The sequence below is a fragment of the Chaetura pelagica genome, unplaced genomic scaffold (assembly GCF_000747805.2).
Source record: "Chaetura pelagica isolate M959 unplaced genomic scaffold, ChaPel_1.0 scaffold818, whole genome shotgun sequence".
Taxonomy (NCBI): domain Eukaryota; kingdom Metazoa; phylum Chordata; class Aves; order Apodiformes; family Apodidae; genus Chaetura; species Chaetura pelagica.
Window position 1 is genome coordinate 125,474 of NW_009954318.1, and position 12,756 is coordinate 138,229.

The 12,756-nt window shown below is 45.8% G+C and overlaps 1 protein-coding gene across 1 annotated transcript; it reads right to left on the reverse strand.

Moving 5' to 3' along the window:
- Positions 1–1,439: 1,439 nt before the first annotated feature.
- KAT7 (K(lysine) acetyltransferase 7) lies at positions 1,440–12,291 on the reverse strand. Its single transcript, XM_010004162.1, has 14 exons — positions 12,120–12,291; positions 10,832–11,008; positions 10,420–10,659; positions 9,797–9,879; positions 9,328–9,417; positions 8,256–8,354; positions 7,975–8,085; positions 6,715–6,906; positions 6,445–6,534; positions 5,404–5,544; positions 5,001–5,094; positions 4,687–4,833; positions 3,936–4,042; positions 1,440–3,255 (listed from the first exon to the last, which is right to left on the reverse strand). The coding sequence occupies exons 1-14, from the start codon at positions 12,289–12,291 to the stop codon at positions 3,154–3,156; spliced, it is 1,845 nt and encodes a 614-aa protein (XP_010002464.1). The 3' UTR covers positions 1,440–3,153.
- Between the last annotated feature and the right edge of the window lie 465 nt (positions 12,292–12,756).

Here is a 12,756-nt window from a genome sequence, read left to right on the forward strand (position 1 = left end):
GGTCAGCACATCCATTGTGTTTCCAGTGTCTGGATTCAAGGAGCTTAAAATCACATACATTCTCTTTTCCTGTGTTAATTCAAGGCTAAACACAAGTGGGTTGTTGGTTTTTTTTTAATAAATGAGAAAAGAAGGGGGCAAGAAGGCATCAATCTAGGAAAATTCACTGAAAGCACCAGCTGCTTTTGGTAGCATCATTTTTAGGTGGGCTTCCAATTGCCCCCTCCAGAATAGAACATCTGCAAGTTTGTAGTTGCTATGAATAAACTGTGGGTGAAACTGAGCATGTCTCATCCTTCGGTTACCAGAGATGTTTATGACTATTTGTATGACTCAATCTTTAATTAGTGTTTGCATTACTGAGGCACCCAGAGGTCTCAGCCAAGCGTGGGACCCCGCAGTGTTAAGAACTACAGCTACAGACCCAGTCACTGCCTCAGAGAAGTCACAACATAAACAGAATAAGGACTGGAGGGAAACAAAAGCTTGGAGAGGGGCTGGCTGTCACACAGCAGAGCAGCCCTTATCCTGTTGTTATCTGCAAACTAAATCACACCTCATCTCTGTATGTGCAAGAAAAAAAGAAAGGGAGAAAAAAGGCAACTACTGGTGTACAAAACTGGGCTCAAGTAAGTAAAAGCAGTGTTCCCAAATCTAATGCTGAAACTGTCTTACTAAGGAAAATGAGACAGAATCAGGAAGAGCCTTGATGTGACTTGAGAAAATAAAAATCATTGTTCAGGGAAGTGTCCTTGATATGAATCTTAATCAGAACAAGGCTACCAAGGTATTTCATCTCAGCTAGTTTGCTCTTTCCATGTAAGTTGAGCATCTCAAGTCCCAGGCCACCGTCGCTGACATGTCAGTTTAGAGCCCAGGGTCCAGAAACATCCCTCCTCTTTTTTAACTCCCATGGAGTTATGCAGAATAGCAGAATGTTTGGAGGAAACTCAAGCAGGTGTGTACAAATTAACTGTTTTATACCAGAGATCATATTGAGATGTGCTGAACTTCAAACACTGCTTTTTGAAGATCAGGGACTTCACTGCCCCAAACCCTCCCACAGTACCAGGAGGTCTGGTCATGGAAGCACAGAAGGCTAAAAGATCTAGGGCCACCACTTTTAGGGTAACTCCATCCTTCTTCAATGAAGTTCAGGCTGACAGATGCCATCATGCATCCCCTCCTCAAGTTCCCAGTATCTGGCCACATCCATATGTTCCTCTTGCCAACTTCCTGTGCACCATGAGCTCTGGAGTGAACACACCATCAGGCTAATGCCAGAAGATTCAACCTAAAGGCAGCTCTAACAACCATCCTTAACACACCAGGCACAAAGGTTCAAAATTAAGTCCCTTGCAACACAGAGCAGCAGCTTCACTTTACTGGAGATGCAGAACAACATCTGACTGGGAAAAAAATGTTAAGAAGGCATAAACTTGAGCAGAGAACATGCTTTATTGAGAAGTAGATACAAGAATAGCACATTCTACCACATCATGGGAACAGGGTTTAGCTTCTGCACAAGAATGGCCTTCTTCCCTACTCCACAAAAGACCTACTTGGTTGGATAGTTTCATGAGTATCTGTAGTTAGTTACAAGACAGGAGGAAAGGGCACAAGGCAGCAAAATTCAGTAATGCCCACAAGGTATACACCATGTATTATTGATGAATTGTTTCTGGGTTTTTTTTTAAGGAGGCAGAGAGAGGCAGACAACCATCAGAAGAGCAGGAGAACTTTTCCACACTAGGATGGGTCAGTGGTCAACAAGAAATGGCTCCTACCTACCAGTACATTGCAAGTGCTTCATTTCAGACACCATTCACAGAGGAAGCACTGGAAGGTCTACATGAAATCAGCACTGTGTGATGTTGCCATCATCCACCCCAAGATTGTCCCCCCCTTTTCATCACCCTGGAGCCATAGAGGAAACTCGTGGCACAAGGACAGTGGTTATACTCGAAAGCCAGTTGTTTTTTTTCTTCTGGTGGTGCTGATGGGAGAGAGGAAATAAAAGGTTTTTTCTTTGACAAAGACAACCAGGAATTCACTGCCAGAGAAGCAAACCATCCACAGAGCTACCTGGAGCTGCCACTGCTGCACAGAACAGACACTGCAGGCAACCCAACAACTGACAATATTTGCATTGCAGAGGTTCTGTGGCTGTTGGGACAAGGTTGGCAAAACAACTGCCTAAAGTTCTTGTTTCACCGGTTTAGAGGAAAAAATCCTCTCCAACAGAGACCTACAATTCAAGGAAGACTACTCTGAGAAACATATCTCCAGTGAAATATACTGAACAGGCTGTTTCTGTGTAAAGGAACCCACTAACTCCAAGAGATAAACCAGGAACAAAACCAGGAACTTATAACCAACGAGGCCTTTCCAGCAGACGTGGTACTGCAGTAGCTCCAGGAGCACATGCCAAGAGCAACTCTAGGAAACATCTCAGCCCAGGGTGTTCTCACACACTGAGCCTTGACTCCCTCAGGTAACACCATCACACCACTTGGTTACAAGGTATGTGAGCTTCTGACTGTACAGTATTAACTATGTGAAGACCTGCTATATCCTATGGAAAACACTGCTGAAAGAGGTGGTGTGTTAACTTACTAAAACTATTTGATACATGGAATGGAACAGTCCATCAGAGAGAACCAGTTAAAAATGCTGAAGTCAGTGTAACTGCAGCTTGTTGGAAAACCAGACTTTCCCCAAACAAGCATTATTAGACCTTGTTCAAAAGCCACAGAAGTTATCTCCATTACTCAGAACGCAAGGAACCTGAAGGAAGAAACAACCAGATTATAGGACACAACACAACCTCATCAGAATCAGGACATGAGGGTAAGACCAGTGACTGGACAGGTACAGTACCAGACATCAGAACTCCTTGGGCCAGCGCTGCTAGGAGCTTCGTTTGGGTCCTACACAGATCCAATCCTTGCAACCTCACTGAGGCCGAAACATCAAGTTCCTCAGAACCAGCATCTGTGGTGAGCACAAAAGATCCGGGCCAGAACAGAACCAAGGGGAACTGATCTTTTGGGAGGGTCCTGTACCAGCCAATCACAACAGCAACAGATACGACAGAGATCCCTAGGGTACTTCCTACTGCTGGGGTTCACTGGCTTCAGGAGTGAGAGACAGTTAAGTTCCCTTAGGAGGGGTCCATTTCAAACAGCTGGGATCCATTATCTTATTGCTGTTGGATCTTTTGGCCTCTTTGGCTATCCATTCATCAATCAGATCCTATGGGAAAGAGCATGAAAGGGCAGGTTAAAACACATGATCCACACTGGAGAATTATCCAAGGTACAACAGCACACAGCCAAGTCCACAAGCCTGAAGGTGACCAGCCTCCTAACTGCTCAACATAACAAAAGTAACATTTCCTCTGCAGAGCTTTCTCCAGGCCCTTCCAATCCCACCGATCAGCTGCTTTTAGCAACAAAGTCTCAGGGAGGGAAGAACAAAAGAGAGAAGGTGCCATACTTGGGGATTTATAAACCACTTGTCTCATGTATAAACAGGGTACAAACAGGACTCATTCAAGATTCCACTGATTCAGTTCACTTCTATGTCAACCATTTGCCCAATAAAGGGCAGGCATGAGGAGGAGCACGATGGGAATATTGATCTATTGTCCCCTAAAAAGCCACTTACACTGAGCAAAGTTATTCCACACATGAGAAAAGGAAAGTCAATGCACCATATTCTACACTACTGAAGAACCACCTTGGGTGTTCACATCATATTTGATCAGTTACTGCATTTGAAAACTACAGTGCTCCCCCCAACTAGAACGAAGAGACTGGAAAGTCCAGCACAACACAAAGGAAATACTGATTTCAATGAGTTCATCTGAATTAAACAGCTAAACACAAGGAAACAAAAAAAATAAATGCAAAAATAGCCATCACAAATCTTACCTGTCTTTTAAGGACCAGGTGTTTTCCCTTCCAGTACTTGAGCATCTGAAGTGCCTGCAAGGTGCTAACAATGTCAACAGGATTCACTGCAGTCTCTTGGCTGATTTCTGCAAACCAGCAGCACTTTATGTTAGAACAGAAACAGATTCCCCTACAAGAGTCTGTAATTGTTGTCAGCTGCAAGTTTCATGCAGCTCCTTTGGAAGGGATGCACACAAAATGCCCTGCACATGCTGAGGAGGTACCTGCAAGTGCTGCTCTGGCTGTTTAACTTGCAGCCTTTCACCCTTCAGAACTACCCTGACATCTCTGGGAGATGCTACACAGTCCTTGGTGCCATCATCATATAAATACTATTAAAGAAGTTCAAATACTCTCAATGTTTTCCCACAGCATCAGAAAGCCTCTCAGTGGAACCATTTTTCTATTTAAAATTCAAGTTTTAATTAGAAAATTAAATTATTCTAATCTACAGATGGATAAAGCCCTTTCTGAATATTTTAAATGTATTTTTTTAAAGAATAAGCCATTATATAGTTTTAAACTCTTGAAGCTGGCTTATCTTTAGTGGTGGCAGCACTGGAAAGCAGCCAGACCCCATTATAGGAATATTCTACCAGCTTTGCTGCTACACAAACATCTCTATGAGTCAAGCATGACCTGCCCTATCTTTCAGGAAGATGAATGAAATGAGATGCAGGGGAATGTTCCTGAACCCACTCACTGCAAACCTTTTCTCTGGGAAGCATACCTTTGATAGAAATCTCTTTTCCTTGGAAATTATGCAGGTAACGAAGGAGAACTTCCTTCCAGTAGCTCCTGTAGCTGATGAGCCCTAAATCAGACAGAGGACGTTCTGGAGAGCCAACTTTTTCTTCTACTTTAGAAAGCAAATAGCCTGTAAAGGAAAAATAAAGAAAACACACTTATCCTTCCTAAACTACTCTCTCCTGACTGCTACCCTCTTTAGCACACAGAGAAAGCAGCTAGAATGAAGCCTGCTCAGCCACAACCATAGATGTATTAGATTTATCATGTTTCCAGGATTTCTCTCTCCATACTTACTGAAGTCAATGAGCATCTTGCCATAACCTTGCCTCATGTATTGGGGCATTGTCAGGATACAAGAAACATTGTAGTTGAGAAAAGAATTCTTCTCCTAAAAACAAGGAGAGAGAGAGAGGAGATTAACAGGTCTTGATCTGTACAAACAATGGGGATATCATCATCCCAACAGACTAAACAAGCCTGTGCAACTGATACAATACAAGGTGAAAGGAGCAACAGTAGAAAAACCTGCCTAACAACAAGTCACACAATCAACAAGTCACACGATCATCCTTCAGCTACCAACCTGGCTTAGTGTCTTGCTTGATTAGCCATTACATTGGGTGTTTGGTGCACAACTTTAAGCCTAGGATGGCTGGCCATGGAGTTGTGCCTGGATGTGTATGGATGTTCAACTAACCTTGGAGAAATACCCTATCAGGTGACAGCCAGTGTTGTCAGCTTCTGTCATGACATAGAAGAGGAAGGGTTCAACATCATAATACAGTGTTTTATGGTCCAAGAACAGTTTTGCCAGCAGACACAGGTTTTGACAGTAGATCTAGGAGCAGAAGGAGAGTAGAATACATCTGTTTATTACAGTGGGACACCCCAAGAGTGGAAAAAACCACGGCAAATGACAAGAAAATTCTGAATCATCTGAGAAATGAGGTACAGTCTTTCACACAGAGTAGCTGGGCCAGGAAACAATTCCATTTGTGATGAAACTTGATAAGCCCAGCTTCCTTAAGGGTGGGAATTGACGTCTGTGATATCAATCACTTAACTCCCCAGATACCACATCTGTGGTATCTGATACCACTCAGCGAAGGAAGCAGAAGGTTGGATCTCTGCTTGCTTGGGCTGTATTGTGTTAATCCTCTGCTTCAAGGTTATCTCTGGTAACTTGAAAAGCCTCCTCCCACCTTCCCCCAGTGCAAAATTTAGCATTTGCATTTGTTTCTTTGTTCCTTCCTCTGAAGCCTCCCAAGAGTAGACACAACCAGAGGCAGGACACACATGGTGCTGCTGCCCAGCACTGAATGTGCAGCTGCAGATCCATGTTTTGCCCTTCAACTCCGGGCTAAGGAGGTCACCCCCACCACCAGGAGGCTGGTTCCCACACTAACCCAGAGCTGAGTGTCCACAGAGAATGGGAGGTGGGCGGCACAACCCACTGAGGCTGAGCACTGAAATCAACCCCCTATCCTTCAGTACAGGATCTTGACACACATCTCCAAGCACTGTAGGAGCCAACAGGTGGAACTGCTGGAGCACAACAGGGCTGAGGAATAACCACAAGGAAAACACAGACAAAACTGCAAGCGTGGACAGATCAGACTCTAGTCTTTCTACAACTAGAGGGAGAAAGGGCCACTTGTGTCCTGCTTCTTGACAGGAAAGGAGTGCCCAGCACATCTGAAAGCCACTCCAGACTGGCCTAAGGATGCCAGTCCCTTACCTTGTTCTTCTTCCCATCCACTTCAAACACTGAGATGGAGCCTTTGCGGTAAATTTCATCACCCGGTGGGTGTTTCCAAACACATTTTGCCTACAACAGGAAAACAAAGTCAGGGAGATGGTGTTTTCAGGGTGGAAAAAATTTACCAGCTCCTGGATATACCAGGAAACACATGGGTCTCCTAAAGCTGAGATAACACCAGGAATGTTTTCAGTGGAGATGCTGATAGCAGGTGTCAGACAGGGGGATCAGCTCTGCCCCAGCCCTCACCATGTGCCTGCGAAGTATTGTCTGGCTCTTCATGTACTTGAGGCAGAATTCACACATGTAGAGGCGGCCCAGGCGAGCGTACTCCTCGGGGTAGGGGGAGTGGTACCAGGTGTCCAGCTCGTAGCGGCCAAACGCGATGGTTTTAATCATGTTGCTGCCTTCTGTGATCTGGCCCTGGAGCCGCAGCTTTTCCTGGGAATGGGAAAAATGGAGGACTATTTCAAAAAGAAAATCAAGGGAGGTTGGTGGGAAGAAGGTCGTATTTGTTTCCCTCAAGGAAAAGAATTTACTTCAAGACTTGTAAATTCACAGGATCCCAGATTGGTTTGGGTTGGAAGGGACCTTAAAGATCATCTAGATCCAACCCCCTGCATGGGCAGGGACACCTCCCACCAGCCCAGGTTGCTCCAAGCCCCATCCAACCTGCCCTTCAACACTGCCAGGGATGGGGCAGCCACAGCTTCCCTGGGCAACCTGGGCCAGGGTCTCGGCAGCCTCAGAGTAAACAGTTTCCTCCTCATGTCTCACCTAAATCTCCCCTCTTCCAGTTTTAAGCCATTCCCCCTTGGCCTCTTCCTACAATGACTGTAAAAAGTCATCTTTCAATGTAACAACCCCTCCCACAGACCTCTCCTTGATCAGCCTCAGTCTGAGCCCTGCCCACAAGCAGTAGTTACTGACTGATCCTTTCATCAGGAAGTATCAGAAAAATCAGTGCTTGACAGCATGCCAACACTAGGGTCATACTCTTCTTGTCATGGAAGCAATGGAAGCTCCTTGCCCCTTCAAACTTATTTCCTAATTTGCAGGAAGAAGATACAGCCTAAAGCTCTGCCTCAGATATCCCAGATGCAATTGTCACTGCTAAGTGCCTTTTGGTTCATCTCTGGAGGTGGAAGGTGGCTTTGCAAAGCACCTACAGAAGCCTCAGCCTCCAATCCACAGTCACTAGCTACTGTCAGGATGGGTTCTCTCCATCACTCCTTAGCCATCCTTTCAGCAGGTGAGGCTGTCTTTTCTTTCACTGAAAATAAACACCTACTAAATGGGACTGTTACTAATTATTCCTCCATTCTCACTGCAAAAGCTTCACTCCAGCTGTGCTTTCAGCTCTCCAATGTTATCCCTACAGTAACTTGGCTGTGCTGGAGCTGCTCTTCTTGCAAACTCTGATTCTACCTGAACAACAACACCCAGGAAGCCTTCACATTCCTAACAAAGACCTTTGCTATCAGGTATAATAGGAGTCAGAAGTCTCACCAGGTCCTCAGATGCCCGTGCTTGTGCTCTCCGGAAAAGCTCCAGGTCATACTCACTGGTCAGATTTTCAAGGAGAGGTTCCCTAGTGTTGCCATAGGTTTGTCTGTGCTCCTGGAACAACAAAATAACAAGAGGTTTTGCTGCCATGATGCTACCAAGCTGTTGGATCTTGCAGCTTTTTTTAGCTGAGAATGTTATAGGATGGCTGGGAAAGCCAAACTCCTGCTTAGTTGTCTCATTCCAGACAGGAGGGCATGAAATAATAAAATTACTGCTTTTACCATATATTTTTCTTTCTGCTCCTTGCTTAGTCCTGAGTTTCTCTTCTTCCTCAGCTCAGCTACTTTCTCTTTGTATCGCAGCTGCCTCTCTGTGGGTGCCTGAAAGAAACCAGAGGTGGAAACCCTCACTAGGCTGCATTCACTTCAAACATTCACCTTCTCACCCTGAAGCTCCCCTGGCCTGGCTTTCATGTGATGAGGTTTGTTGCCCCTGAACCAAATCCTGTGCTAATAAGAGGGCACTGCAGGTACAACACAGGGATGGCAAACAGGAAATGTTTCTTCCCACCACAGCTTGTCTTTGCCCATGCACCTCAGTCCCACAAGACAGGGTGCACTCCTGATGTGCTGCTTAGTCACGGGGAAAAGCTCAGAGCTGACTCACTTAACTTGTCTTGACTCCAGTCCAAGACTCATGAACTGAAAAATGTAATTCCCCTGGTTTCATTCTTTTCTATTTAGTCAGGGTAAAATTGTAGTTTAGAGTTCTAAAGGAATTCTCTTGTCCTACACATCAAAGCACACAGAAAAGATCAGGATGAGAAGAGCTCCAGACTCCTTTGTAGTATGACTGGCCAGTGCCACCTCTTTGCTCTCACTACCTGCTCCAGTCTCTTGTTCAAGGGATACAATCATAGAATGGTTAGGGTTGAAAGGGACCTTGAAGATTGAGTCCAACTTCCCTGCACTGAGCAGAAACATCTTTAACCAGATCAGGCTGCTCAGAACCTGATCCAACCCAACCCTGAATGTTCCCAGGGATGGGGCATCTACCACCTTCTCTGGGCAACCTGTGACATTGTTTCACCACCCTCATGGTAAAAAATTTCTTCCTAATATCTAATCTAAAATCTCAGTAATATACTGAGAGATAGCAAAACAAAATAACAGGTTCATTGCCCTTCCTGAAACAAACTGGAGATAACAAATGGGGAGCGACAGGACCAAGCACAACAGTTTATCCGAGAGATGGGAGATCAGGTTAAAAAAAAATTATGGCTGAAAACCAGAGGCTGAGGTTTTTATGCCACTTGAAAGTGGGCAGCCCGTGGGGCCCCTGCCCTTGGCCCACCTGGTGCCGGGTGGCGTGGCGGTTGTTGTCGTCCTGCCGGTGGGCCAGCAGCCTCTCCTCCATCTGCTTGTCCCGACTCTGCGCTCGCACCTGCAACCCAGGGCCCATCAACCCAAGGCCCCATCAACCCCAAAGGGCCCCCACCAACCCCAGGGCCCATCAACCCCACAGGGCCCACACCAACCCCAGGGCCCATTAACCCAGAGCCCCCATCGACCCCGAGGCTCCATCCCCCAAAGGCCCCCACCAACCCAGGTCCCATCCCTCAGTGCTGCAACAAAACCCTCCTCTCATTTTCTCCCTGAGGTGAATCCTCTGTAATTCCCAGATGCTTTGACACACCAACTTACAGCCAAAGATTCAGGTTTACTTTACAAAGATCCTAACTTCCCTTCCCGTGTACAAAGGATGGGCCTTAGCATTTTTTCCCAAGAACACACAAGGAAGATAAACCAAGATGCTCTTTTACCTTGCACTCATCTGCTGAGAGGTTATGGTACAGTGGGCATCCTGATATGGAGAAGTGTCGCTCATGTTTTCCAGTTAGGTGGCCTGCAAAAGATCAGAAAGAAAAAACCCTTTTAACATTTGATCATAAAGAGGTTTTAAAAGTATCCCAGATAACTCACATGAGCTTTTCAGGGAGCATGCTCAGTTTTTGACGAGTGTGACACAAGGAGCACACATCATGGCTCATGGCACAAGCTTTAAAAACAAGGAAGGACAATCTTCTTCACACTAGCTCCAAAGCTGCACTCCATGCAAGCAGCCAGGTATAGACTTGAGGTCTGCATTAATTTGCTTCTGAAAACCTGCTTCTGGCAGAGCCCAGGACCCCACCTGCAGGACTCTGCATCCTCCTCCCACACCTGAGCTCACACTCCTTACTTGGTCTTTATCCTGTCATCCCCCAAACACTCCTAGCCAGAAAACACCTCCAGGGAGAACACACTGAGAGATCATATCCCTTCCCTATACCCACTTCTGATGCAAACTGAATGCATTTTGTTCAGATTAATGACTCAACTGAGGGGGGACTGGATCACAGCAGGAAGGGTAAAACCAACAGATTAATCCTGGAGCTGAAATTACCTAAAGAGTTACAACCAGGAGTGGGACATTTCATGTTGAAATTGTAGCTTTCATGGAAGCGGCGACGCTTAGGGCGGTGAGACAGGTCACTTCCAGAATCCTTCATGGACATGTCCTTGGCAATGCTCTCATCATGGGATACATTGGGACTGGAGATATCAATATCAGACTCTGAGGAAGGGGCATTCCCGGTGGGAGTACGAGGTGGAGACTCATCGTGATCCGCTGCATTTTTAGTGTCTGAATAAGGATCAAGATGTTACAAACAGAAGAAAGCTTTCAAAACAAGAGGTAAAGCAACTACAGACAGCTGCCTCAAACCCCCTACCCTCAGGATACATCCCACTGTGCCACACGTTGTTTCCAACAACATTTTGCAAACTTTGGGACAACCTCTGTGCCCCCTGCCTACCTCTGTCAGAGAAGTCAACCACTTGCTCAGTCTCGGACCCAGAGGAGCGCGTCTGCCGGAGCGGGTACTTCTTGGGGGTGACAGGAGCAGGCTGCTGCTGGCTGCGGGTCACCCTCCTGGTGGAGTAGACAGGCTCTTCTGCTCCAAAGGATGGGGGATTTCGGACTGGGCTGGAATCTAATCCCACAGAAACACCATTATTACCCCCCCAGGAACCAGTGGAGGCCAAGCCTTGCCTGGCACGTTGCTCTCAAGGCTGCAGCAGCAACAGCTGAGCATCCACGGTCCTGCTTTGCACCTCATTACCAACACCTGCTCTGCTGTGCCCAGTTTAAACCTTCTGACACTTCTACTGGAATTAGATCAGCTTGCTCTGGACTTCATTAGCTAATAATTACAAACCAGCTCCCATTTGGAAAAGTAAAGAACCATTAGTTCAGATAACCATCAGACAACAGCGAGACTCCTCCTAGTGTGGGGCTGTGTTTGGGACCTTGGGTGTACTGTTCTGGTCCCACACTGCTTCTACAACTATAAAGCAATAATTTTGCATAAAAAAATAACACTTTAATAGCTCAGAATATCATAAGCAACCCATACACAGCCCAACCACCTTTCCTCTTGTTTTCACAACCTAAGTAACCAGGTGATTTCTGGTAATTTCTGTGTTCCTGAAATAAAATTTGTCACAAAAGAGGTAACTTTTATATCAAAGTCAATACATGGAACAACAGAAAGAAGTTATTATCAACTGTGATTTCCTCACCTTGATGCCAGATGGCAGCTTATTAACTAACAGCCAAGAAATGACTACACTAACACTACAAATGAGGAGGTGGACACACTCAGTGTTTCCTCGTACAGTCTGGGTGCCAAAGTAGCAGCATTAAAATAACTGGCAATTTAGTGATTACATTTATTGCAGAGTAGGGGCAGAGCCAGCAAGTCATGAAAATACATCTTCCCTTGCAGCACAGAAAATCCCAAACAAACAAAACAAAAACAACTTTCACCCCTAAACACTCTCTCTCTTTAGCTTGGTCCAGCACTGATACAACTGCCTGGATGGAAAGGAAATTTACTTAGAGTTCTCAGAAAAGTCAGGCAAAGCTGGTGGCAGAATCAAGGGGTTTAACTCCCACTTCTTTTAACAAGCAGCTTGTTGCAGGGAAATGCTTTTATTTATAAACTCCACACATTTAAGTTCTTAAGGTTAGGAGTACACGGAGCCTCTTGTTGCTTAAGGGGCTGCTTTTCTTTTCCTTGCTGAAGAAAATAAAGCATTTACCTTGAGAGCTTTGACTGAGCCTGGCTGAGGAACGGGTCACCCGGGCAGATCGTCTTGTGGTGCCATCACTTTCTGAGCTGTCTGTGTGCTCAGGATCAGTGGAGAAATCAGAGTCCTCTGTTCCATCTGAGCTACTGCCCGCATTCCTCTGCAACACCACAGACCCAGACATGAGCACAGGAGCACCTAAACTTGCCTGTTGTAGTGGTACTATTCAAAAAAGATCAAACTATTTGATGCTGGGAAGATATTTTCAAGCTGACGTGACACGTGCAAACTAAAAATGTCAAGTGTCTTACTCTGGAGAAAATATTTTAGTTGAATACACAGAGTCAGACAGTGCCCTCAATGATATTCTGCCAACTGATTCAATAAGGTCACAGTAGCACCTGATGTAATTTAAAGCAAAAGGTAAAGGAAAGTTCAAGGCTGGACAGGATCAGCTCCATTCTCAGTTCACCCTGCCAAGTCAGCAGCACCATCTGCCTGTCCAGGACAGGAGAGACAGCCCAGCAGAGCACAAGGGACCGCAGGAGCAGGTGGTGGAGAAAACAGATGGGCTCCAGAAAGGGCCCAATTGACTCTTCCAACACTCAGCACTTCAGGACAGCACCAGGGCTCCCCACCCGAAGCTAAG